General features: G+C 34.3%; 1 protein-coding gene across 1 annotated transcript; it reads left to right on the top strand.

Annotated features, from left to right (window-relative positions):
- Nucleotides 1-104: 104 nt before the first annotated feature.
- On the top strand, nt 105-26,910 carry LOC150097962 (uncharacterized). Its single transcript, XM_090406488.1, has 3 exons — nt 105-348; nt 5,629-5,918; nt 26,412-26,910. Exons 1-3 carry the CDS (start codon nt 293-295, stop codon nt 26,507-26,509), a joined length of 444 nt encoding a protein of 147 aa, XP_090262614.1. The 5' UTR covers nt 105-292; the 3' UTR covers nt 26,510-26,910.

Below are 26,910 nucleotides of genomic sequence, written 5' to 3'. Positions count from 1 at the left end.
GGTACAGATGTTATGTTATGATTCAGACTAATAATGAATTAATATTGCTTTCATATATACTTATGAACTATGTAGATATCTGCTGATTATTACTAATGCACCATATTACGGTATTTAAAAAACAGTAATAAACGTCACGCCCTCTCCGGCACCACACTAGGTGGCGTAGTAATAGTCACATTCTTTGCATTATTATTAGACAATTAAACTATCTGCTAATTTATTGACAACCGTCAGTTTTGTTTTCGTTATAATTTATTATATTTGACGGGCGCAGTTATTTTAAACAAAGATGACTTCCACAGGTTTCACAGTTGGCTTCGGTGATGATGAAAAATTATCATCAAAGTAAGTGCATTGTGTTATATGCTACATATGTAAAAATCCTACCCCGGTTTTTAGCGTGGACTTTCATTGCATTTATTCATAATAATATTGTAATTCAAAACCTTTCGTTCTTCTTTTTGGAGTATTAAAATATATTGGTCTTAAGTTCCATATTATTATTATTATTATTCATAACAAACACCTCCTGGAGACTCATCAAAGGAGGCAACAGTAAGAAGTAATCTAACCGGAGTAATGTCAGTTATGGTGGAGGTGTGTGGTGACTGTAAGTTATGTGTAGTAGAGTAGAATGCCCTCCCTCTATCTCTATGGTGGAGGTGTTATGTCTAGTTAGTGGTTTAATTATTCTTTACCTTAAATTGATTCAACTTCTATTCACTAGCTACCTTATCAGGCAGTGTATTCCACTTTCCAGTCTCTCCATGCCAAAAAAAAAAATGCTTCATTAACTCTCTTATGCACTGCCTTAATACAATTTCTTGAAAACTATAAAGTGATGCATCTTCACAAAAAATAATAGACTTTTCATGCCATTCTAATACTCAGTGATGGAAAGAATGCTCAAGCTCACATTTCTTGTCAAGTCTTCCCCCCCCCCTAACTTTGTGCATCCATTTTGATGAGAAAAATCTATTCCTTTGAGGCAGCTTTCACTCTTCTTTTTCCTCTTTAAGCTTTCTTATCCCTTCTGGAGAAGTTTCATGGTATAGCAGTTTCAACATTTTCCCAATATATTGTTATTAACTGGACATCCTCACAGCACCCAAAAACTCATCATGATGAGTTTTTGGGTGCTGGGCCACACTAACTATTATTTACATAATGCCTCTCATAGCACATTCACTGGCATTGTACTTGCAACCACCTCCAATAATCCATTCTGCTTATCCACCAAGCAAAAAATCTAGTCTTTGCATCCACCAAACATACACGTTTACTCTTCTTAGAAGGGAATGACCATTGTTCTTTCTCCTGTCATGAACTGAAAAATTTCTCTATTCTGTAGAACTCCTTTATCAACTTCTATATTTCTCTCATATTGTCTGCTCTTCAGTCTGTCAGCTAAGTTTTGTAACCCACAAATCTTTATTCTATTCTCATAGAAAGACTACACAGACTATCAACCATTTCAGTCATGTAACTCTGAATCCTTTCCATCACTTCGTCATTCTTAATAAATAAAGTAAATTCAGGTAACTAAATCTGAACAAAATAGTCCAGATGTGGCAGTATATAAACCTTATAAAGAGGAATAATAACTTATAATCCTTCATAATTTTTAAAAACCTGGATTGGAAAAATAGAGGAATTATGGTAAATTGGGAAAGAACTAAATCACCCACAATTTGCTGCTGATATTGTTCTTTAAGAAACTGCAGAACTTCAACAAATGATCACTAATTGAATGCAGAAAGTACAAAAAAAACAGTTAAATAGAAACAAAGACAAAATAAAAATGTATAATAAATTAATTACCAAAAAGCCAGTACAAACAGAACACCAGGAAATTGATATAGTAACCTATGACAAAGGATCACAGTAGAGTGAGATTGTAAAGAAGAATTATACGTAAAATTCAACTTGGTTGGATAGCCTTTGGAAAACACCATGAAGCGCTCAAAGGAAAACTCCCAATCTGCCTTAAAAGGAAAATATTCGACAGTTGTATACTTCTGGTCATAACATATGGAAGTGAAACATGGAATTCACTAAAAAATTGACCAAGTTGAGGATTCCCAGAGAAGAATGGTAAGACCATTACTCGGTATTACCGTTCTAGATAGAAAGTGCAATACTAAAAGGTCAGAGCTCAGACCAGAGTGAGCAACAATATAACAGTCACTAAAAGATCCAAATGGCAATAGGCAGGTCATATTTGGACAAATATGAGCTCAAAAATGGACAAAGGTTTATCAAAATCATCTCTAGGATAAACATAAAAGTTTATCCTAGAGATGGAAAGAGACACTGGTAAAGAGATGGCAGGAACTCAAGTGTCATAGAAATGCTCAAGATAGGGATGAATGGAGGACTTTGGGGGAGGTATTCATCCAGCAATGGACGGTAAATGGCTGATAATAATGATCCTTCATACTGTTTTGCCAAATCTAGCAATATTTCCTCTGAACTTATTTCACTCTGCTATTGCTTCCAAATCCCTGTCTCATTAATTTCTTAGTGTAGTCCAATCATTATAATGGATAGTTTACAATCTTTTCAGCCCAGAGTGAATAACTTTATGCTCTGCTACTTTGAACAGGCAACTGTTATGCTGTGCTCACAGTTGTTGGTTTATTCAAATCATCCTGCAAAATCTCTATATATCACTTTATTTTAACATTACCCTTTCTAATTTGGCATCAGCAAACAACTGGATATTACTGTTCATCTGCAGTCTCATTAATGTTAAATAGCAGTAGACAAATGCAAAACCTTCAGCACTCAACTGGTACCTGCCTTCTCGTTGTTTCTGCTCCACCATATGCTTCTCTTTGATGTGTTAACCATCCATTATCTATGTCCCATCAGCTTTATATCCATCCCTAGTTGTTCCATTTGACTTACCAGATTACCATATCATCAAGTCCAACAATATCATAATATTTTTTCCTCATCCATCTTAAATGTCACTTCTGTAAAGGAAGAGAGTAAATTGCTTGCTGAGGCCAAGACCTTTTCTTCAGTGAGCTGTGATAGTATGTCATATTCCTGTCTATACTTTCCTAAATTCTCTGCATCACCAAATTATTCAAAATCTTAGCCCACACTTCCAAGATTCCAACAGGTCAATAATTTGCTACCTCTGTTTTGAATCCATTTTTTCACTTTTTCAACACTTTAGGAAGCCAGTGCTGCTGCTGTTTTAAGTACCCTGGTCAAGAGTGCTACCTTTTCTCTTGCACATTTTCTTGATGCATAGACTTATATCCTATGACTGTGTTTGAATTGAGAATGTGTAATATTCAAAGCATCCACAGATCATTTCTTTCATTTCCCACATTGGTGTTGGTCACTGCATGATCTTACCTAGATTAGTTTCATTATCTTTATACCATTTGTATTTATTAAAATATTATGTCCTTTCATAATCATTCTTTCTTTTACTTTATCTGGTGAAAGAACTCGAAGAGTTCTTTTGGTCTGCGTGACCAGTTTCCTCTCAATTTTGTTCCCCCCCCCCTTACTATGCTGGTCAATTTTTTTACCATGGATTGCATTGTTAGGTTATGTTCATTGTGTTCAAGTCATGGATGTGAAAAGTGAACAGAGAATTGCGATTAAATTTTGTTTTGAAGCAGGTATTTCTGCATAGAATGGTACAAAAGGTGTGTGGATATGAGGCTCTGAACTAATTTACTAAATTCAGGTGGTATTTGCAATTTTGTGATGGGAGTCAGTAGAAGATACTGTGAGAAGTGGCCATCCTACAACTCAAACTCGGGAAAACATTGCTAGTGTCACTGAGTTGGTGAAGAATGATCATCTGATCATATCACTGATGATAGTGGATGCTTCAAACATCCCTAAGAACATCATTCTTTGCATTCTGAGTGAAGATTTAGTGAAGATTTGTGTGTTTTATCCCACATGCCTTGACAGCTGAGTCACGAGAATATGGTATCATCTTGTCAGGACATTATCGCAATGGTGAATGCAAACAAAATATTCTCTGACAAAATCATTACAGGAGATGAGAGTTGGTGTTTTGTCTGTGATCTCAAAACAAAGTGGCAGAGTTCTGAATGAGTTGTTGGTGAAACATCCCAGATTGAAGAAATTGAGATTTCAGAAGTCAAGCATCAGAACAATGTTGATAATTTTTTTTGACTCTCAAGGTGTGGTGCACAGGATATTTGTACCAGAGAGGAAAACAATGAATGCAGAATTTTATAAGTTATGGATCATCTCCTGAAATGTATTCAACATGTTCATCCCACCACATTCCACTCACAAAGCTGCAAATATGCATCACTTTTTGACACGTACACAAAAGTATCCCTGCCCTTTATCATCCTCTCCCTTACTCACCAGATTTATTCTCTCTGAATTATTATATTTATATATATTATATATTATATTATATATTTTTTCTGTTTTCTCCAAGTTGAAAATGAAGCTGGAAGGACATCAATTTGCAGATGTTTCAGCCATCCAAAACACTGTTACCAATGAATTAGACACTCGACCACATGGAATTCCCTGCAGCTCTCCTAAAACTGTGCTAAGGCCTGTATAGATGCCATTAGATTATATTTCAGATGACAAATGTGTTATTTTTATCTTGTGTGTTTTTGATTTTTTATAATTTTAGTCCTAAAACTTATGGACATCTGTGTAGTTAGCCTAGTGGCTGTGCGCTTCGCAACCATTGCCTGGGGAAGGAGTGTCCTGGGTTCAGTTCCCATTGGAGACGTGAGGAGCTGAAGGATCTTCCTCAGCCATAGCCAAGTTAGCCAGTGTTGGGCATGGACAGTAGGGTTTTTCTTCCCAGTTTATCTGGGGTTTTTCATCCCACAAAGCAGGCAAAACGGCCTTGAGAACTCAACACCACTGCAGATATAGGATACACCGGTGCGTAGGGTTGACTACCTTATCCTGTGAACGGTTTGAGGTCTGATGATTAATAAATCTTCAACACCACAAGGTAAAAGAGGGGGAAAGGAAAATGAGATGAGAAACTTATGGACCACAATGTGCAAGTACGTGTTCTTATGAATTAGTAAAATTTATATAATTTTATGAAGTGTGAGGAAACAGCTGAGTTTATGATATCAATGTCAGCAGCTTAAGTGAATTTCTGTCAGAATTTTTAAGTTTTACAAAATTTTAAGTTCAAGTAGTAGGACATACTTTATTTAAAATGGTATGTTAGCCCAGTGATTGTGGTACTCAATCAAAAAACTGTTACACAAAGTGTCCCGAGACTGGATCTTCTAGTAGTTTTTGTACAGACTGCTGTTTATTTGGGTTTGTTTGGAAAATACCATAATCTCCCACTAGACTGTACTAATGTACAGTCTAGTGGGAGATTACATAGCAGCAATTCTCGTTCCAACCTCCAATATCTTGAGGTTGAATTTGGCTGGATTTGTTTGAGATCCCTGCACTTGAAACCAGTAATATCTGATAAATTGCTGGTTTTGTAATTTATCTTTTGAATGCAAAGTATTTTTAGATTTTTTTTTATAAGTAAAGTTGGCATTTTTAATTATGCAGTATTATTTGTTAATTAATTGTGTTATGCTTAGTTAAAAATATACTTGGTTTTTAATTGAATAGGGTTTTGAAGCCTCCTGGTGGAGGATCCAGTGATATTTTTGGTACAGGAACTTTTCAAGAAAATACAAATCGAAGAATGCCTAATCATCATCAACAGTCTAATATCTTTTATTCAGAAGATACCTCATTCGTTTCACCTAGTAGACAGAAAACACCAAACATTCAGAATAGGTTATCCCAAGTAACTGAAGCAGATACTACCTCAAAAATGCAAGCTAACCAGATGAAAATAGATGGTGTTCCTGAATCTAAAGAGGAAAAAAATAAGGGAGTTACATCAAAAAGATATGGTTAGATTAAGCATGGTTATCTTCTTAAAATTGTTTTAATTTAATTAAAATGTATTTCATTCATTATGCAGAGTCCACGACATCATTGGAAATTTATGTCAGACATCTGTCTATGACTGCGATGACCTTCCACTGAACCATCATTGGGAGGTCTTCTCCAAAGAACAGAGTAAAAATCAGTAAAAACAAAGAATATGGAAGCCATATTCTTCACTCTATTTCCACTGACTGTTTTTTTTCCTTTCTTTTATCTAGACTGCCATCACTGGGATCTAACATCATTCGACCATGTTTTCCATGCTGTGCAACAGGTGAATGACCAATAAAAAAAAGTGTTACTCTTCTTTATTTAAAAGGGTTTAGATGGACTGGTAGGATTTTCCAAAACACTTAAAAAAACTGTGGTTCAGTTGATCTTGTAATAACATCATATCAGCAACATTCAGAAAATCTGCTTCGAGCATTATCAACGGAGAGGAGATACCAGTTATGGTAGTACCCTATAAAATGCATTGTTATTCTACAGCACTTGCATCTAGAGATATATGTTCTGAGCTTAAAGAGCAAAGAGTGACATCTATGAGGCACATTATAATGGTGGTCTGCCTCTAACCCGGAAATTTCTTCCTTGCTCTTTACATACTTAAACTGCCAGCATCTGTGAAAGCAAGATACCTTAGCTTCACATTGAAACTCCAGCAGACATGTCCAAGCTGCCTGTTGTGTCTCTACCATATGTCTCTCATCCCACAAAACAAGCACACTGGCTAGAACACATTCAGTTAACAGGCATAAGTACTTTGTTCTTGTAGTCTTGGTTGCTTTAACTGTAATTCAGACATCCCAACCATCTGTGATCTGTATAGTAATAAAGAGCATCATAATAAATAATGCTGTTCTAAAAAGCCTTAATGCAAATAATGAGGAAGAACATCCTGCCTACTCCTAAGCTGTGGCAAGGAGTAGGCGGGATGAAGAGATAAACTTTTCCCTTGTGCTAAGTGTTGTGGTGGTAAACTTTTCCTTTGCTACCTGTCTCATATCAGGAAGCAAAGGAAAAGTTTACCACCACAACACTTAGCACAAAAGCCTAAGTGGAGAAGGTGACAGTGAAGAAAATTATAGAAGGATCACAAATCCATATACCTGTCTCACTGTCCTATAGTTATAGCATATTTGAATATTATCATCTTCATGAGGATGCCACCTTATCTCCTCTTTTCAGTGCATTATGGCATCACTTCTGAAGTAACTTCTAAAATGACAGTCGAATATTTTCTCTCTGGGCAAGGGCATTAAAGAAGTGCCTCCAGACAATCCCTCCCTCCCTCTCTCTCTCTCTAGAAAAAAATGAAAACATACAAAAACAATTGGAACATACAAAAAAAGTAAAAAAAGAAGCCAGTACTAGAAATGTTGCATGTAGAAGTAAATACCTCTGGACCTTAAAAGCTAACCTGACCATTTGAATTTTGTGAGACCAATATACTCAAATAAGCATGCACAAGAAAGCCAATAATAACAGCAATGTGCAAACTTGAAATGAACTTAAAGAGCATTAAAAAAAAAAAAAAAGAAAACATATCACATTTTACTAAACCAAATGAAACACTGAAGATTTGCTTTTCTTCAGTCATGGATGCCAATGTCAGCTTGGGTATGGGGAAAAAAATCAATTTATTATGCTTATTTTATGGAAATCATGCATCTCTTTTTTAGGTGATATTTCTTTACTTACACCTTAATCTACTTAAATAAACAAAATGCAGCAATTTCTGATAGAAAATTTGTGTTTTCTATCAGTGTTTTAGAGGGTGTTGTACTCATTAAATTAAACTTTAATATATTTCCAATATTTTGGCAACGTTGCCATCTTCAAAGGAACTTACAGTAAAGACACGTGCACGCAGGCACTAAACACAGTAAATGAGAAACAAAGCGAGGAAGCTATGGTTTTCCTAAAAGTCCTGATGGTGTCCCTTAGTGGGCTATGTAGGTATTCTTGGCCATTGGGCTGAAGGTCTCCTGATGTAAGTCTCCCAAATTTTGGACAGTCTCATGCAACCAAATTTGTTGAGGTTTGGCATGTTTCTTAGGGCTGAGGCAGATTCCATGAATAGTCTTTCAAATTTGAACTTGCTACGGTGTATTATTGTGGCTTTCTTCCACCGTATTTTGTGGCGTGTATCCAGAGCATGGTCTGCTAGACCAGAGTGGCTGTACTGGTGAAACAGGATGTAGTCCTTGTGTTCTGATATTCACTGTCTTGCCTGTTTGGCCAAAGTAGGACAACTTACAGCTGCAAGGGACCTGGTATACACCAGGTAGGTCTAGGGGGAGTGGTTGGTCTTTAGTGGAGCGGATAAGGGATGCCAATTTTCTATATGGTCTTAAGATTTTTGTAATTTTTTCCGAGGTGCCTCGGATGTAGGGAATGGTGATGGATTTAGAGTAATCCTCGTTGTGAGGGGGGGGGGTTACTGGTTTCAATATTTTTTAGATTTTTTGGGGGGGGGGTAGCCATTGGCTGAGAAAGTGTTGAGAATGTGGTTTAGTTCTGTGGTTAGGGCATTGTCATTCGAGCAGATAAGTTTAGCCCTGTTGTGTGGTGTCTTAATGACTCCATGTTGTTGTGAGGAGGGGTGGTGGGATTGTTGGTGAATGTATCTGCCTGTATGGGTGGGTTTTCTATAAACTGAGAAAACCAAGGTTCCATTAGGCTGGCGGGTGACTAGTGTGTGTCTAGGGAAGGGAGGCTGTTGTTTTCCTCTTTTTCCAGGGTGAACTTAATTCTGCAGTGTTGGTTGTTTAAGTGTGTTAAGAAGGAGAGGAGTGTATCAGAGCCATATGGTTGGTTTTTGTGGGGCAGAGTTTAAGGCTTTCTCTTCAAAGGTCTCCATAAAGAAATTGGCCAAGCGTGGCGAGAGTGGGGAACCACATTGAATCAAATACCTCCCCATTGAATACAATCCCACGAATTCACAAATTAGAAACCTCCACAGGCTCCTTAAGAAGGTCACTTCTTGGCCTGTAGAAGTTACTAACAAATTAAAACCATATAATTCTATACCTCCCCGTATATATGGACTCCCAAAAATACATAAAGAAAATGTGCCATTACGTCCCATAGTGGATGGCATTGATTCCCCCCCACATACAAATTAGCTAAACATTTGGCCAAAGCACTCACACACTATACTGGCAACACACCACACACACAAAAAATTCAGCCCACTTCAAAGCCAGCATAGAAAATGCTTTTTCTATGTTGACCATTATGTCAAAACTGACATAATGACAGTTTTGACGTCTCCTCCTTATTCACAAATCTTGCACTCAAGGAAACCTTAGAACTAATCCAAGCTAAATTTCCTCCCAATATCTCAGCCCTATTTCAGTTCACAATGAACTCGGGCTATTTCGTTTGGCAGAGAAAATTCTACAAACAAATAGAGGGGACAGCCGTGGGTTCACCACTCTCCCCACTCTTGGCCAATTTCTTTATGGAGACCTTTGAAGAGAAAGCCTTAAACTCTGCTCTGCAAAAAACCAACCATATGGCTTCGCTATGTTGATGATGTGTTCACTATTTGGTCACATGGCTCTGATACACTCCTCTCCTTCTTAACACACTTAAACAACCAACACCGCAGAATTAAGTTCACCCTGGAAAAAGAGGAAAACAACAGCCTCCCTTTCCTAAACACACTAGTCACCTGCCAGCCTAATGGAACCTTCGTTTTCTCAGTTTATAGAAAACCCACCCATACAGGCAGATACATTCACCAACAATCCTGCCATCCTCCCTCACAACAATATGGAGTTGTTAAGACACTATACAACAGGGCTAAACTAATCTGTTCAAACGACAATGCCCTAACCAATGAACTAAATCACATCCTCAACACTTTCTCAGCCAATGGCAACCCCCCACCAAAAAAAAAAAAAAATCCAAAAAATATTCAAACAAGTAAACCACAATCCCCCTCCCCCCTCACAACAAGGATTACTCTAAATCTATTACCATTCCCTACATCTGAGGCACCTCAGAAAAAATTACAAAAATCTTTAAAAAAAACATGACTTGACCTCTTGTTACAGACCTACCTGGTATGTACCAGGTCCCTTGCAGCTGTAAGTTGTCCTACTTTGGCCAAACAGGCAGGACAGCGAATATCAGAATTTCAGAACATAAGGACTACATCCGGTTTCATCAGTACAGCCACTCTGGTCTTGCAGACCATGCTCTGGATACACGCCACAGAATACGGTGGAAGAAAGCCACAATAATACACCGTAGCAAGTTCAAATTTGAAAGACTATTCATGGAATCTGCCTCAGCTCTGAGAAACATGCTAAACCTCAACAAATTCGGTTGCATGTGACTGCCTCAAATTTGGGAGAATTACATCAGGAGACCTTCAGCCCAATGGCCAAGAATACCTACATAACCTGCTAGGGGGCACCATCAGGACTTTTAGGAAAATCACAGCTTCCTCGTTTCATTTCTCATTTACTGTGTTTAGTGCACGTGTCTTTACTGTAAGGTCCTTTGAAGATGGCAACGTGACGTTGCTGAAATATTGGAAATATATTAAAGTTTAATTTAATGTATATTCTACTGTACGTAGTAATTGCCTTAAGTTATTTAGTAAACATGTGTAACCAACGTATAAGCCTTTCTACGAGAATGTACTCATTAAGCTCACTGCAGGTTTTTCCTGATTCTTTTCTCACTAGAGAGAGGTTTTTAAAATTCATAAATAATTATTATCTACTGTGCTTTAGAAAAGGTCTTGCAGTATTTAACAAAAGAAATACATTTTTTGGGATTAAAGGATGGCATTGATATAAATAATTTGAGCTTGCCAAAGTACAAAAAACTAACAAGATTTTCAGGAATATTTAATTTTTAATATTTATGGATCTTCTTTATAAATACCAGTTTTGTCTTTTTAATGTTTTATGAATCTTTTTTTTTTTTTTTACATAAAACATTAAAGATTCAAAGCTGTCATGTTGTGCCATCATTTTATATTATGGTTTAAGCCAATAAGAATACTATTTGGTCAGCTAAATCCAAAATTGCCAGCCCATCCTTGTTCGTTCAGTATCCAGGAAGATATCTAACAGGATGCACCATGAGAAGGTGAGGATCGGATATTTGGTCAGAAGCCCTGGTCAGTTCTCCGCATTCCTTTAAAGGCTATGTGGAGGTCTACTTTCATTTGACCCTTAAGCACCCCCTGTTAGAATCAGATTTTCATTTTACGATAAATAGTTGAGAAAACATGGGAATATAACAAATATCTGTATTTAAGTATTGTAGATCTAGAAAAGGCTTATGACAAGGTGCCAAGAGAGAAGCCATTCAAAACACTACAGTTGTATAGTGTTGATGGGACATTATATCAAGCAATACTTAGTCTTTATTTGAGTTCTAAGTCAGCAGTTAGAATTGAAGGAAGTACAGGAAGATGGTTTAATGTTAAATCTGGTGTGAGACAAGGATGTACATTATCCCCTTTGTTATTCATTATCTATATGGATCGCATTATGAAGGAAAGAGGTGTTAAACCTGAGGTGTTAATCTCAGCTCTTTGCTTTATGCAGATGATGTTATACTCATGAATAAATCCGCTACAAGTCTGCAAGATTCCCTGACTAAATTGAATAACTGTTGTAATAGATATGGTATGAAGGTCAGCAATAGCAAGAAAGACAATGAAAATATTAACTGCATTGTGTATGGAGAACATATAGAACAAGTAAAACGTTTCAGCTATTTAAGCATGATTTTTAGTGAAGATGGTAAATTAAATATGGAAATTGACAACAGAATCAACAACGCTGGTATGGTAGGAAGTCAATTGAATAAATGACACTTGACCAAAGACTAGAGACTGCAAATATGAGAGTCTCCTGAGAAAGATTAGGGATGTGAACAGATGGCATCAATGGCAGTATCGTATTAAAAACAAGGATATTAGGAAAGAACATGACATTCTTTGCATCCAGGAATTGTTAGCAGAGCTAATCTCAGGTGGTATTGTCACTTAAACAGAATGGGAGAGAAAAGATTAGCAAAAGAACTATTCTCTGCTAGGTTGGCAGGGAAAAGACCCAGAGGAAAACCAAGCTATAGGTGGATTGATACAGTAAAAAGTGCCTTAGAAAACAGAAATATCAGATCTGATAATGTTAGTCTTGACAGATAATAGATTGATTTGGAGGAAAATTGTAGATAGGAAGTTAATATTGATTTAAATTTTTCATGTAGTACTATCATATCCAGTACACTCCTTGAGGATACATCTCAGGAATTTGATGATATGTAAAATTTATTTTTTTTGTACATTGTATTTTCTAGTATCATATGTAACCAGTTATTTTGAAAAGTCAGTTTTAAATTTACATCCTTTTACTAAAGTAGATAGCTACTTTAGTAAAAAAAAAATAGTAATTTGATCAACAAGATGTTATGGAATGTTACAAGATGTATACCTGATATACCCAGTGGCTATTCCATTACCCTTCCTCTTCTTACTGAGAAGGTACTCAGTCAGATTAGACTGAATATATCTCCAGATAAAATTACCATTTGCAGTTTAAAACTGAAAAAAAAGATGGACATTCGAGACTTTGTATCTAACTCTTAATCCACCAATAATAGTGGTGGATTAATTAATTAATGAGTAACCTTTCGTGATTGAGATTCACATATTATATCCTATTTTCCCCTTATGTATTAGGTTCAGTGTCATGTAACTTGGCTTCTTTGAAACCTAATTAATGCTCTGATGGGTCAGCTAATCATATATGCATTATATACTATGTCTGTCAGTTACATGTGTTCCTCTGGCTAGCTTGCTTTTTTTTGCAGGATGAAAAACTCGGTTTTTCTGCAGGGATGGTAAGGAAAACACTTACCATCCCTGTATGAGACAGACTTAACTCACCTTCCATTGAAAAGCCCTGATAATGGTTCTTTGCATCCTAGATGATTCAAACCCAGGTATTTTCATCCAAAGGGCATCTTTGAAACTGGCTGAGCTACAAGCTTATATATATAGTCTCCCTCACGTTTGCCATTAAGGCAATTTGTTGAGACTTTTTTTTGTAATCTCATACATGAGAGGTTGTTCAAATTATGATGCATTAGTATTTAGATGGGCAGAAAAATTGAATAGAAACAGAAAAAATCTTGTTAACATTATATATGAACACTTGTAGATTTGTGCTCATTAAGAAATGCATAAGTTGAAAAGCTGCTGTTCAAAAGTCAGCAATAGAAAGATTGAATGTATGAAGAAAAATTTGTTCTGTGAATTTTGTGTTAGAAGTAGTGTTGAATAACTACTATATGTCTTTAACAATTGGCATCAGTATCACTGATGCCAATTGTCAAAGACATAGTAGTTATTCAACACTACTTCTAACACAAAATTCACAGAACAAATTTGTGATATGTACACAGTTAATCATGTTCAGAAGTTTAAAATAATGCTTCGAGTAAAAATGAGAAAATTGAATTATTTTGGATTCTGAGCTATTTTAAATATATGTATGCCAAGAGAGATTGTAGTTCATTTATCCCAGGAAGTGAAATCTCATCTTGTATAAAGATTTGGATGTTGTCAAAAGTAAGGATGGATGAAAAGTGTTTTTTGCAAGAAATACGACAGATTTGAATTTTACAAGCATTGAAATTAACATGGTTATTATAAAAACCTTATTGAAGAGCGGTTTAGAGATAAGGATTTATGGTTGTAAAGTGTATACTGGGTGTATATAGTGCAAAGGTTATGAAATGAGAAGGAAAAGTACTTTTCTTTTTAATTTCAGAAAAAAACATCCTCAAATTTTACAATGGCATTAGTTGCAAAGTTTGAGGATCAAGATCCACTACATCTAATGTTCATCCAGGTAGAAAGCTGGCAATCTAGCAGTATGCTGATTAGCTTTTCCTTAAGTACCTTCCACAACAGTTTCATTTTTTTGCCAATTCTGTTTAATAATGCTATTCATCTACTTAACATACTCCCTACATTTGATATGCAATCCAATACTACTTTCCATAAATATCGCTTAACTATTTTCCACACACCATGAACATAACATTCTTCTCTACCAGTTTTGTACATTCTTCCTTTGCTCCATGTCACTTAACACCTCTTAATTGCACATGCTTAATGACTTCCTAGGTGAAGACTGCACTATCACTCTCCCTACTCAGAAACAAAGTGATTACCTTGGTTATGGACAAATTCTCCAGTGCTTTCACAAGATCCAGTTACTTTAGCAGCTGCATAAATCTCATTTCCTTTATCCCACATACACCATTTTCTCCCTCCAATCTCACCGCATAGTTTATCCCCCATAATGATTACCTGTATTCATTGAGCAAATTTATCAGCACATATGTATGGAATGCTTAGATGTTTGATTATTCATAAAGTTCTTCGTGGTATAAACAACAGCAAGAGGAAAAAATACATTTATTGAACGCTAATATTTTGCTAGTTTTCTACCCAGCATCTTTAGAGCACAAATTAGAACTGTGACAGGCGCACATATACTGAATTAAATAATTATGGAAAACAATACACATTGTAGCCGAAACAGAAAACTAATGTTTTCTATGATTATTTGGCCATGTATGGGCCAAATAACCATAAAGTTACTTCAGAGAACTCAAGTTATCAGGTCTCAAAATGGCTGTTTCCCAGATCATTGGCAAATTAATGCAACCATACTTGCATTACCTGATGCCAGTTCCAAAAATAGTCTAAATGACATCTATGTAATATCGATATCATCTTCCATCTAATCCTATGTGAAGGAGTATCTAGAGCATGATCTGGCAATCCCAACTTGCCTTACAGGTAGGTTATTGCAGATGTACTTTTTTATGTTCAAAGTGGATGTTAACTGATCTACCAATCTGTCAAAGTAGGGTAAACTGCAGGCACAAGGAACTTTATGCATCCCAGGATGTAGAACTAAATTATTGTTTTCCACAATTATTTACTTCAATGCTGTGTGCTTATCAGTTATAATTTTGTTCTGAAGAGGTTAGGTAGAAAACCAGCAAAATATTAGTAAGCTCAACAGATGTATTTTTTCCTCTCTTGCTGTTTTTTTTATTACATGTATGTCTTGTGCATTTTCAAATAGCAACAACTAACCATATATTTCACTATTGGCTCTCATATCTCACGCCAAAATAGCTTTAAACTCCGTGCCTCTCTCAACTGTACTTTCCATCTAAACTTATGCCATTTGCAGTTTTCCTGTTATCTTTAGTAATCCCTCTCTCTCTCTCCTGTTCTTTCATTCTCCTCACTCCCAACAATCCTTACATTCTATCCTTGTGACAGTATCTCCCTCCCTCCCCCTCTCACAACCAAGTCTCACTTACTACTTGTCATTTTTTGGCCAGTTCACCCTAACCAATGCAAAAAAACTTCTCATTCTTATTCCTGATACTTCTAGTTTTAGTATACTCCTGGTTTTAATGAGTATTTCATTCATATTCGAGAGACCAGAATCATCATTCTACATATACTGGCCACTGAATTAGAAACTTGTTTAATACCATATCGGACTTCCTAGAGCTAAGGAACGTAGTTTAACATAAATTCCACAAGTGTTAGATTGCATCTATGTCTACAACATACCAGGCATTTGCCAGACAGTCCTTTAACTGACACAGATTTAATGGAAGAGGACTTTACTCCAAGATCTGTTTTTCTAACATGTACTATACATTCTCAGTGGAGTTCAGATCTGGGCTTTGTGGTGGCTAGGGAAGATGGTGGTAGTTGCTGTCCTGCTCGCTAAACCACTTCTGATCAATTCTTGCACAATGTACAGTAGATGAAACAGCCATCAGCTGATGGATAAAAAGTCAATATTGTAAATCTTCAAAATTCTACACCAGGATGGATCTGATTAGTAACAATGTTCAGATATCCTTGGGGGACACCCGACCTTCCAGCAATATCAGGAGACCGTTCCATACCAACAGAACATGTACTACACCATGACTCCACCTCCAAAACATTCAGTTGTGTTTACAAGACAAGCTGGGTTTATTGCTTCATGGGGCTTCTGCCAAAAACTCTCTGCCTACCATCGGTACAGAACAAGGTGTGCCGTGGCTTGTCAGACCATGTGACTCCAGTGTCCAGTCATGGTGTTCCTGACACCACTGTAGACAAACTTTCCAGTTCTTCACAGAAATCAGTAGTTTCCATGCGATTGCCAATACCGATCCTCTAATCTTTAAAGGCACTTGTGGCATGGCTATAAACAATAATTTACACAATAACCACAGTAATTAACTTTAATTAAATGAAAGTACAGATATTTCATACTGAAAATAACAGTACATCATCAGTGCATAGAAACAAGCAAACCAAAGGAATGGGAATACAGGTACGGAAAGCAGTCGGTGGTTTAACCAGTTAAAAACTGTTGTAGCTTGCTAGAAATTAATATTAATAAATAATATTGTTAAAAATTATTTTTGATGGTTACATAAAATAAGAATCTCCCAAACTTTTGGAAGAGGAGACAATCATTTCGATTCAGATTTGGCCAATGCAAAAGGGCTTTGCAACTTTATTTGAAAAGCTGTTCATATTTAAACCTGCTTCTATGGAGAAGACGAGCTTCATCCTACTGGATACTGTGTTTAGTGTCAATACTATGTTGCGCCAGAACAGACTTTTGAGGTTTCATCTATTCGATATAATATTGATGTTCTTTCTAGAACATCAATATTATTCTTTTTTTCTAGAGAATGACCTGTCTTCCCAAAGTATGTTAGATCACATTCACAAGGTATTTAGTAAATGCCAGCTAATGATAAAGGTGACAGTTTGTCTTTTGTAGATGGCAACAGATGAGAAATTTTATTGATAGGAAAATATGTGGGAATGAGATGATACTTCTTCAAAATTTTACCAATCAGTTCAGAGATGCCAGAAATGTAAGGGATTGGAACCCTGTGGTCTGTTGAAGAATCCTGAAGTGTTGAACACCTCAGGATTCTTCAAGTCTGCATCCATGCATACTTGCACTATCTTTTCCCTCCCCAATCTTTAGTTTCCCTCAATTTGAACATCCATTCTCTTCCTACTGAACAAAACTTTCTCTGGACACCTAACTCCAAATCCATTCAGGTGCAGTGCAGGCATTATAAAAATCCTTTCAATTATCAAATTCACTCAAAAATCTAAAATCTTTATACTTTAGATTTCTTCTACACAATATACACATCGACTCATTTGCAATCATGGCCCATCTCAGTCACTCCTACGAAATCTTGTAAGAAAATTACAAACTTTACTCTCTCTCTCTCTCTCTTTTACTTTTTTTATTATTATTATTATATTACTTATATTACAGCAATCCCTCGATTAATGTGTTCACACTTCCAGTTTCATTTGTAATGAAGTGAGAAAAATGAACCACCATTACATGTAATAGTTATGGCACTTTATTTGAAAATTAATCTCACATACTTGAAGTGTATGAGAAACCATTTAGTTTTCTCATATCATGAATATATATTTAAATTAAATTAGTTATAATTTTCAATAAATTTTTAATCAAATCAAATCTTTAAAACAGGGACATTAATCGAAAATGCACTAATTGAATATAATAACCTATGGGAAAAAATATAATTTGTTCCTCAAATTTCTTTCTTGACCCTTAATTTTTTTAATACAAGAATTAGGGTATGTCTCAAGGTGTCTAATTAAAGGAAAACTATGAAGCTGAAAAACAATAAAACATCATCAGAATATAAATTTATTATTCTGTTTCTTTTTTTTTTTCATACAACTGATGGTATGGCCCTATTGCCTCTTCTGCAAATATTACTTGAAGTAAAATTTGAAACTTGGAGAAGTGCAAATTTTACTTCACCAAGGTCAGCCTTTAGAGGCTGACCTTGGTGAAGTAAAATTTGCAGAAGAGGCAATAGGGCCATACCATCAGTTGTATGAAAAAAAAAAGAAACAGAATAATAAATTTATATTCTGAAAAACAATAAAACATCAGCTTCATGGTTTTCCTTTAATTAGACACCTTGAGACATACCCTAATTCTTGTATTAAAAAAATTAAAGGTCAAGAAAGAAATTTGAGGAACAAATTATATTTTTTCTCCTAGGTTATTATATTCGATTAGTGCATTTTCGATTAATGTCCAGCATTGGCTATTTAAAAACTTGGGTTGCACGAAAAATATTTTCAGTTTGTTTCTGTGAAATCTCTTTGGGCTTGCCAGTGATCAAATTTTCTTCCTATTCTTCATGATCTTCTGGCTGTACATCTAAATTTAGCAGGTTGGAATCACCCAATTTCTCAGAATAAGATTTAATTAACTTAGATTCATTTGAAAAGCCTCTAAAATCATTTGCACAATGTGGAAGAATGTGCTTCCAAACGGCTCGCATGATGCTGGCAGTAATTTCATTCGACTTTGTGACTTTATAACCAGGCTAAGATTTCTCTGATTTGGCCAGAAAAGTCTTGGAAGGCATTCGCTTTTAAAAAATCCGGTTTCATTGGCATTAAATATTTGTTGGTCACAGTAGTCCCTTTCTTCCACAATTCTTCAAAATCTCTGGATAATTTGCAGTGATCTCCTTATCTGCACTTGCCTTCGTCTGTGATTAGAACATTATGTAGGCTATTTCTCTTTTTGAAACACTCAAACCCACCCAGCACTAGCATGGAATTCTTCTTTTCCATCATTGATAGCCCTTTCTTTCAAAGTTGCAAAGAGACTTAATACTTTTGATTTAATAAGGTCGGTGCTTACTGGGATTCGTTTTTGGTTACAATCTTCGATCCATGTAGAAAGAAGTCTATCTAATTCAATCATTATAATACTTTGATTTCACGTATCTGCATGCATGGTGAACTTGAAGCAGCCATACCTTTTTCTTTGTATTCAGCAGCTTTGCTTAAAATTGCTCTTATAGTTGATTCACCCATTTTTGTGTTCTCAACCTATCTTTGCTTTGGACTCGCCTTGTTCATTTTCTTTATTATTTCAAGTTTTTCTTCTAATGAGATTACTTTTCGAATAATTTGCACACTTCCACTTTTTTGTTCATTAATTCTTTTACTCATGATGAACGGTTGGGAAAATATTTAAAATAAAAAAAAAGGAAGAAAAACAATTGCAAAGGAGGAATGAGATATGATCATCAAAATGTTATGTAATTAGTAGACGACATAAATTTTGGTGGTAAATTTGGAATATAGTGTATATGGAAATAGTGTAGTATGCCATTAAAAATAACTTTGTAAAATGTTTTAAATCGGTAACTAAATTATTTCATCCTGGTGAGTGATTTTTAAGATGTACATAGGCACACTAATCAAATTTGGGTATAGAAAAAAAAAAAAGACACGCTAATCTGGGACACTTTAATCGAGGAATTGCTGTATTATTATTATTATTATTATTTGCATAATTTACTTTTTTTAAGTATCATCTTATTCACTGTTGAGTTATTTGATCCTGGTTGACTGCCAACAAATTTATTAAAGAACTTTTATTGCCAGAGAGCTGGAAATAAAACTTCTTGATCTGAAATTCTTAATTCGAACTCCGGTGTTTCTTTTTGTAGAATCACAAAACCACTTGCAATTTTAGTTGCTGTTTTCTTTAAAAGTCATAATGTAAACCAATCATCTTTACTTTCTACTATCTCCTTTAAGGTTCGGAATTTTATTTTTCTTTCTACATGAAAGACTTTTTTTTTTTTTTTTTTTTTGTTAAAAACTCAACCTGCTGTATCTTCTTTCCCCAACAGCTGTTCTGTTGTCATTATCTTAACATAACAATCTAACTTTTAAATGTTTTTCTTTCTATATGAAAGACTTCTTAAATGTCCAGTTTGGAGTTCCAAAAATCCTCACATTTCTCTCAACAGTAATATTATAGTGTTCTTTTCACTCTATGCATGCCCCCAAATGCATCACACTTCCAGTTTCATTTGTAATGAAGTGAGAAAAATGAACCACCATTACATGTAATAGTTATGGCACTTTACTTGAAAATAACACATACTTGAAGTGTATGAGAAAACATTAAAACTGGCACAGTCTAATTAAATACTGTAATACATCTATACATCTTCCAACACCTTTATCTCTTATGTAGGTAAGCAGTTGTCATATAGTATTGTCTTAACAACTGAACCAGCCTTAATGTATATAAATGTCAATCATGGATATGAAATATCAATTGGAGGTAATATAATATTTGGATATATTGTAATAATATGGATAAAGCTTATATTTTTGATATATTTTATATGTGTGGCTGTTTGGGTGGTTAAGCTTAATTTCACAGCTCACAATATGAATTAGCTTAATGTAATTAAATGCTGAAAATTGTATATAATGAAAATGCTTTTTAATACTGTTATTTAAAAAATACAATTATCTTGCAAAGACAAGTCAAAAGACTGGATCATGTGACTGAGTGTTACTTTCTTGCTGTCATGAATTTTATGGCTTTCATATTAAATTATTGTTTTTGGATAATTTATATAAATCCACCCTTCGTTATGAACAATAAACAAAAGAAAACACAAATTGAGTTGGGGCATACATTTTAAACCCATGTTAAAGAAAGCATATTTCTCTATAATTAAGTGGAATGTTATTTTGTGTGAGAATAAGAAGTTTTATTTTGTTTTGTCACTTTTTTTTTTTTCCCCCCAAATTTCCTATAACAGCATTTATATAAAGTAGACATTACCTTGGATAAGTAAAATTTTTTTGTGGTTAGTAGATTTAAGTTGTAATTCTGGAGCCCTGTCCCAGTCATACAATCAACATATAGTATTGTCTTACTTTATCTTTTTTTTTTTATTATTACTTCTGCTCTCTTTACTTCTCACCTTTCCTTTCTTATTTTGCCGTATTACTTTTCAGACTGCTCATCTCCAAGTGCTTCAGCTCATGCTTTGTCCTGTGAAAGTGTGCTGTATTACTCATTAAAGCTAACCACCTCCCTTTTCAGTACACATCTTATGTTCACTAACATAACATTTCAACATACACACATATAGACTTTTGGATCATTACCCACAAACCACTCACTTTCAATGGTGAATACATTGCATGCTCTGCATCTTACAACATCCATCATATTAAATTCTCCAACTGATGTCTTCCCAGTCATTGTCCTGATTTGTTTTTGGTGCCAATAACAGCACTAGTATATAGAAGAAAATTTATATATATATAGGAGACTAAGTTAAGTTCTGCACAATCAGTTAAAACTGTATAATAAACTAAATCCAACAAAAATTATACATTATCACTAATTAAAAAGCAACTAAAATTTGGATTGTTCCTAAATATTAAAACATATCAAATTCAGTTGTACACTTAATGTAGATGATTCAATTTTTTAAATAAATAAAAAAATAAGTCTACAATACTTGTTAACAAAATTGAATAACAGATGAAACAAATATGGTGTGGAAAGCAGCCATAAAAAGTTGAATGTTTTCCATTATCAATGGTGAATCCATAGGGTGAGGGGGTGGAATAAAAAAATTTCAGTGATTTTGGTACAACTTTCAGTGAACACAGCAGCAAATAAAAATGGAAATGAATAAAGAAATACAATAAGCATAACTGTTACGGAGAGAAATTTATCAAAATACTAAATTAGCAGTATACCAAACAGTTATCAAATTAATTTCACTTTTTGTAACCTAAGAGTTCAGTCAGAAAGAAAATATTATCAAACATTCAAGTCCATGGATATGAGAGTTCTGAGGAAATTTAGATGCAAATGTTAGAAGTAATGACAGAACCATATTAAAAAGGGGAGATACATGAAAGAAACTTGACATTATTAGCATTGAAGAATGTGTGAGCAGAGTTAATATATGCTGGTATGGTGTAAAAATGGCAGTAAAAAAAGACCCACAGGAACACTAAGATAGATGGATTGATGCAATTAGCAGCCTTAAAGGATTAAAATCTAAGTGTGGATCATGTTATTAAAATTAAATGAATTGATTCTTAGATAAAAATTGCTGATAGGAGTCTAGTAGTAATAAACTTATTCTGTTGTACCAAAATACCAAACACTGATTAATATTGATTAAGAAGAAGAATGTTATTAATATCTGACCTCCATGGAGTCAAACGACTCACCACATGAGGTCTACACTCTCTCGTTTCAAAAGGATCATTGAACCATTCCTTGAACCCATTCACAGTTTCTGCACTCGCCAGTTACTTTCAGTGCAAAGAACCTGCTTCTCATTCCTGTGCTCACACCCTACTTATACAGCTTCCAGAGATAGCATCTAGTTCTACCCTTGTCTACATCTACTCTATGAATTAATATGGTGGTAATGAAAGTATTTCTACTCATATTTGTTCTTTCCTTTACATTACCCATTCTCAGATGGCTGATTAATGATGGTTTACTTCTTACACTTTTAGCAATATGACCTCTAAACTTCAAGTCTCTGTCCACCATCACTCTCAGGTCTTTCATCGCCTCCACCTCCTTCAAAATTTCTTCATTAATTGTATATTCTGCATCCCAACCTGCCTACCAAATTTCAAGACTTTGCATTTTGCAACATTAAACTGATAGTTCCACTGTTTTGCTCACTCATATAGTCTATTCAGATCCTTCTACAAGGTCACAGTGTCTACTCTACTTCTCATAACTTTTCCCAGTGTTATTAACGTACAAGTTAAACAGCAATAATGATCCCAAAACAGATCCCCATAGCACCCCACTTTTTTTTTTATTGTTTGTTTATTGTTTTTTAAATACATTGTTCTCTATGAAATTAAATGTTACTTTTATTAGGACATTATTGGATCCATCTATATTTTTAGCCAAATGTGAAGTTTCTAAAAATTACCAGCGATCTTATAAGAACAAGACCAGAATTAGAGTTGCCTTGGCTGCACTATTTAAACAACATGAACTCTACCCACAACCTATATATTTGCCTGTTATTAATGCATCGAATAAGCTTCACTAGCCTGAAATACCCAACTTCAAATTAACCAAATTCAAAAAAAAAGAAATTACAAGTGGAAATGAAGACAAAAGCTCATTCAACATTATTATTATTATTATTGTAACTAAAGCTGTGTCAGAAAGCTAAATTCATCATAAGTGATCTCTAGATGGGGTGCATAATAAAATATTAAACTATAGAGCTGATTAGCTTATATTTGTGTTACATAAATATGATAATAGACAATATTATAAATTCATGTCTAGTTTATAGGAAAATGTGGAAACAAGCAAAGTGAAAAATTTTCTTTCTTTTGCAAATTTACTAGAAAGCTTATGTTATGTTCTTACAATATCCATAATATGATTCATAATATCCTCCATTATAATATCTCACTTATTTGAAATTGAAGCAGCTTGGCTCTCTGCTTAAAAATTTGACAGTCATTATATTTAGGGAAGGCAACAGTTTATTTTCTCTTTTTATCAAAGAAGATCCTAAAAGTCTCCATTTTGGTAATATAAATAAAGAGAAATAGGATATATTAAAGAGCATTCTTTTATATATATATATATATATATATATATATATATATATATATATATATATATATATATATATATATTGTGATTGTTCATTTTTGCTCGATACAAAATATTATAAATTAGTTTAAATGACTGATACCGAGAGATAAAGAGGTGACATGGTTTATTTAAAAAGATACTCCTAGTTTCGTTGAATGGATCAACTTCTTCGGGTATCACAATCAAAGAAATATACAAAAAATAACAGAGACTTAAAAATTGCATTCAGCTTGTAAGTATTGTAATAATTTAAAAATAGTTCGATAATTTATAAGCGTATAAAAGGATATCACCTGTAAATCGTTGATGTGTCAGCAAAATTCTCAGACGTGCCACCTCTGGCATGAGTGCTATAGGTTCGCCATCTAGGGTTTACTGTATACTGTAGAAAGTGTTTCTGCCAGGAAAGCACATTAAAAATCATAAGTGTGTTATTCTCAAGCTGAGCAGTTTATTTTCTGGTGAGTTACATACATATGTAATGCTTTTTTTTTTATGTAAAAGTTTATTTTTATTGTAATGGCCACTAAAACTGCAACGAAAGGGAAAAAACCAACATTGAAGAGGAAATTCATTTCTCTTGAAGAAAAAATTGAAATCTTGAATTGGTTGAAAATTGGAGAAAAACCAGGAGTTGTTGCAGGGATTCTGAATTTAAATGAATCAACAATTAGAACAATCAAACAAAATGAAAATAAAATCCAAGAAAGTGTTATTGCTGGGTCAATGGTAAGTACAAAGCACATTGCTCATGTTCGCGATATTCTAATAGAAAAAAATGGAGAAATCTCTAATGATTTGGATAGAAGATTGCACTCAAAAGAAAATTCCTTTGGATGGACACCTTATTAAGCAAAAAGCTCTCAAAGTTTATAAACATTTAAAAGAACTTGATCAAGATTCTTCAGAAGAAATCTCTCCACATGGATTTTGTGCCAGTAAGGGTTGGTTCGAAAACTTTAAAAAAGCGGTTTTCTTTGTATAATCTTAAAATCCAGGGAGAATCAGCAACAGCAGACGTTGAAGCTGCCCGGAAATACCCAGCAGAATTTTAAAAAAATCATTAAAGAAGGTGGTTATAGTGCAGACCAGGTGTTCAATGTGGATGAATCTGGGTTATATTGGGGAAAAATGCCATAACGCACCTATATTTTGAAAAATGAAAGATCAGCTCCTGGATTCAAAGTTTCCAAAGATAGAATTACTCTACTGTTTTGTAATAATGCATCAGGTGATTACATGACGAAACCAATGTTTATTAACCGATCTGCAAATCCTCGTGCGATGAAAGGACTCGACAAGTCCACCCTACCTGTTTATTGGTGGGCCAACAAAAAGGCATGAGTTACAGTTAGCATGTTTGAAAATTGGTTTTTCAAGTGTTTTGTACCCAATGTAGAACGTTACACAAAGAAAAAGAATATGGACTTCAAAATTCTACTAATTTTAGATACTGCACCAGGCCACCCAACAAATTTAAGCCATCCGAATATTATAACTTTTTTGCCGCCTAATACTACTTCACTTATTCAACCACTCGACCAATGAATAATATCAACATTTAAGTCATATTATATTCGGCGAACATTCCAATTAATTTTGGAAAAAATGGAATCTAATCCAAACACGACACTGCCTCAAGCGTGGAAAGAGTTTTCAATATTGAATTGTGCGAAAATTATTTCTCTGTCCATTAAGGAATTACAACCCTCTACGCTGAATGCTTGCTGGAAAAAAATATGGCCTGAAGCTGTTCTGGAACAAAATTTAATACCCCCAGTGAATGCCGAGCTATGTCATATAATAAACAGCACACATTTTTGGCGGAGAGGGCTTTTGCGATATGGTTGAAAATGAAATTAGTGAATTAATTGATGCAGAAAAGATTTAAATGAGGAGGAACTGGTATAATTAATAGATGGCATTGAACCAAATGACAGGGAAAGTTCTGCTGAAGATTTTGATTGTGATGAATTCGTTAAAGAATTCAGTTTAAAGAAATTAGCAGAAGGATTGGACATTATCCATAAAATAACTTCCCATTGAGGAAGTTATTTTATGGATAATGATCCCTCAATGGGAGCTCTCGGGAAAATTCACGAGACAATTGGATATTTGTTTAGCGCCATATTATGAATTTAATAAAAAATTGCAGCATAGTGGAAAGCAAAGTCTTATTACTGACTTCTTGATTACCAGCCGAAGTATGCAATGAGAATTATACAAATGATGTCCAAGAGATTTCAAGTGGTGATGACCTCTGGCAACTTAAAGAACATCTACGAAATGCTATTTCTGAAGACAGTAATGACGATTAAAATATGCGCTTTATTTTATTGTGTCTAAAACATTTATGCATTATGTGCAATGAAATTTATGTACAATTTATAATTTTATACTATGTCTCATAGTTTGTTTTCTTAACTTACATGAATTACCTGAATTAAATAAAAAATATTGTTTTTGTTGGATATGTCATTGTTGTTTATATAATTTTAAAAAAAAACTATTTCGAAACCTAACCCTACTTTTTCTATGTGATCTAAGTCTCGCATAACGCGGCATTTCTATGGAACCTAACATCCGTGTTATATGAGGGTTACCTGTATATCCTAAAACAAAGACAGTCCATGCAGATTTGTTTACTGTTAAAGAACTGTAATAAGTGTAAAAGAGAAATGGATTGTATGATTCATTATGCTTACTTGCATATATAGCTTCATAATCCTGTCTCTACTGAAATGGGACACCCATTATTAATTTAAAACATATATATATATATATATATACACAACTTTCTTGAATTAATTTCCCTATCAGTTTATTTAAAGTTATTTATTTACTCTAATAATATGCGTTAAATTACAGATCCGATAACTGGACAGGGAGTTTGTGAAGTAACTAACCAGCATACATGTGTTCGTATAAAAAATCCACCAGGTGGAAAATCTTCTGGCATTTTTTAATGGTTGAAGGTTATAAATCTCAATTGAATTTAATGAATGTATTAGTGTATCCTGTCTGAAATATTTGTAATTTCTTTTACTTATATTGCATAGCATATTTCTCAAACTCACTACCAGACTTTTTATAACATTTCAATTTTATCAAAAATACATGTTTATTTATTTTTAACCACAGCTGGGGGAAACTGTTGTTAGTTTTAATGTGTGTGACACTGATAATCCTCTTCGTCATTTACAATATGTTTAATTTATAAAATGAACTTGAACAAATACAGTTATCAAATAAACACTTAGTGATTTTCATGTTTGAAATTCTTATGTAATGGGATGACATCTTATTTATTTTTCTTAACAGAACAATGTAATTTTATCTAATCCAATAAAGATTTTTGCATTGTGAA

This window comes from Typopeltis vanoorti, chromosome 16, assembly GCF_054136105.1.
Source record: "Typopeltis vanoorti isolate ZY-2024b chromosome 16, IOZ_Tvanoo_1.0, whole genome shotgun sequence".
NCBI classification, from domain to species: domain Eukaryota; kingdom Metazoa; phylum Arthropoda; class Arachnida; order Uropygi; family Thelyphonidae; genus Typopeltis; species Typopeltis vanoorti.
This window is presented reverse-complemented; position numbering and strand designations above follow the sequence as displayed.

Coding starts and splice junctions, on each gene's coding strand:
- LOC150097962 (XM_090406488.1), top strand. CDS start 293: ATGACTTCCACAGGTTTCACAGTTGGCTTCGGTGATGATGAAAAATTA. Junction 349..5,628: donor GATGAAAAATTATCATCAAA/GTAAGTGCATTG, acceptor TTAATTGAATAG/GGTTTTGAAGCCTCCTGGTG. Junction 5,919..26,411: donor AGTTACATCAAAAAGATATG/GTTAGATTAAGC, acceptor GTTAAATTACAG/ATCCGATAACTGGACAGGGA.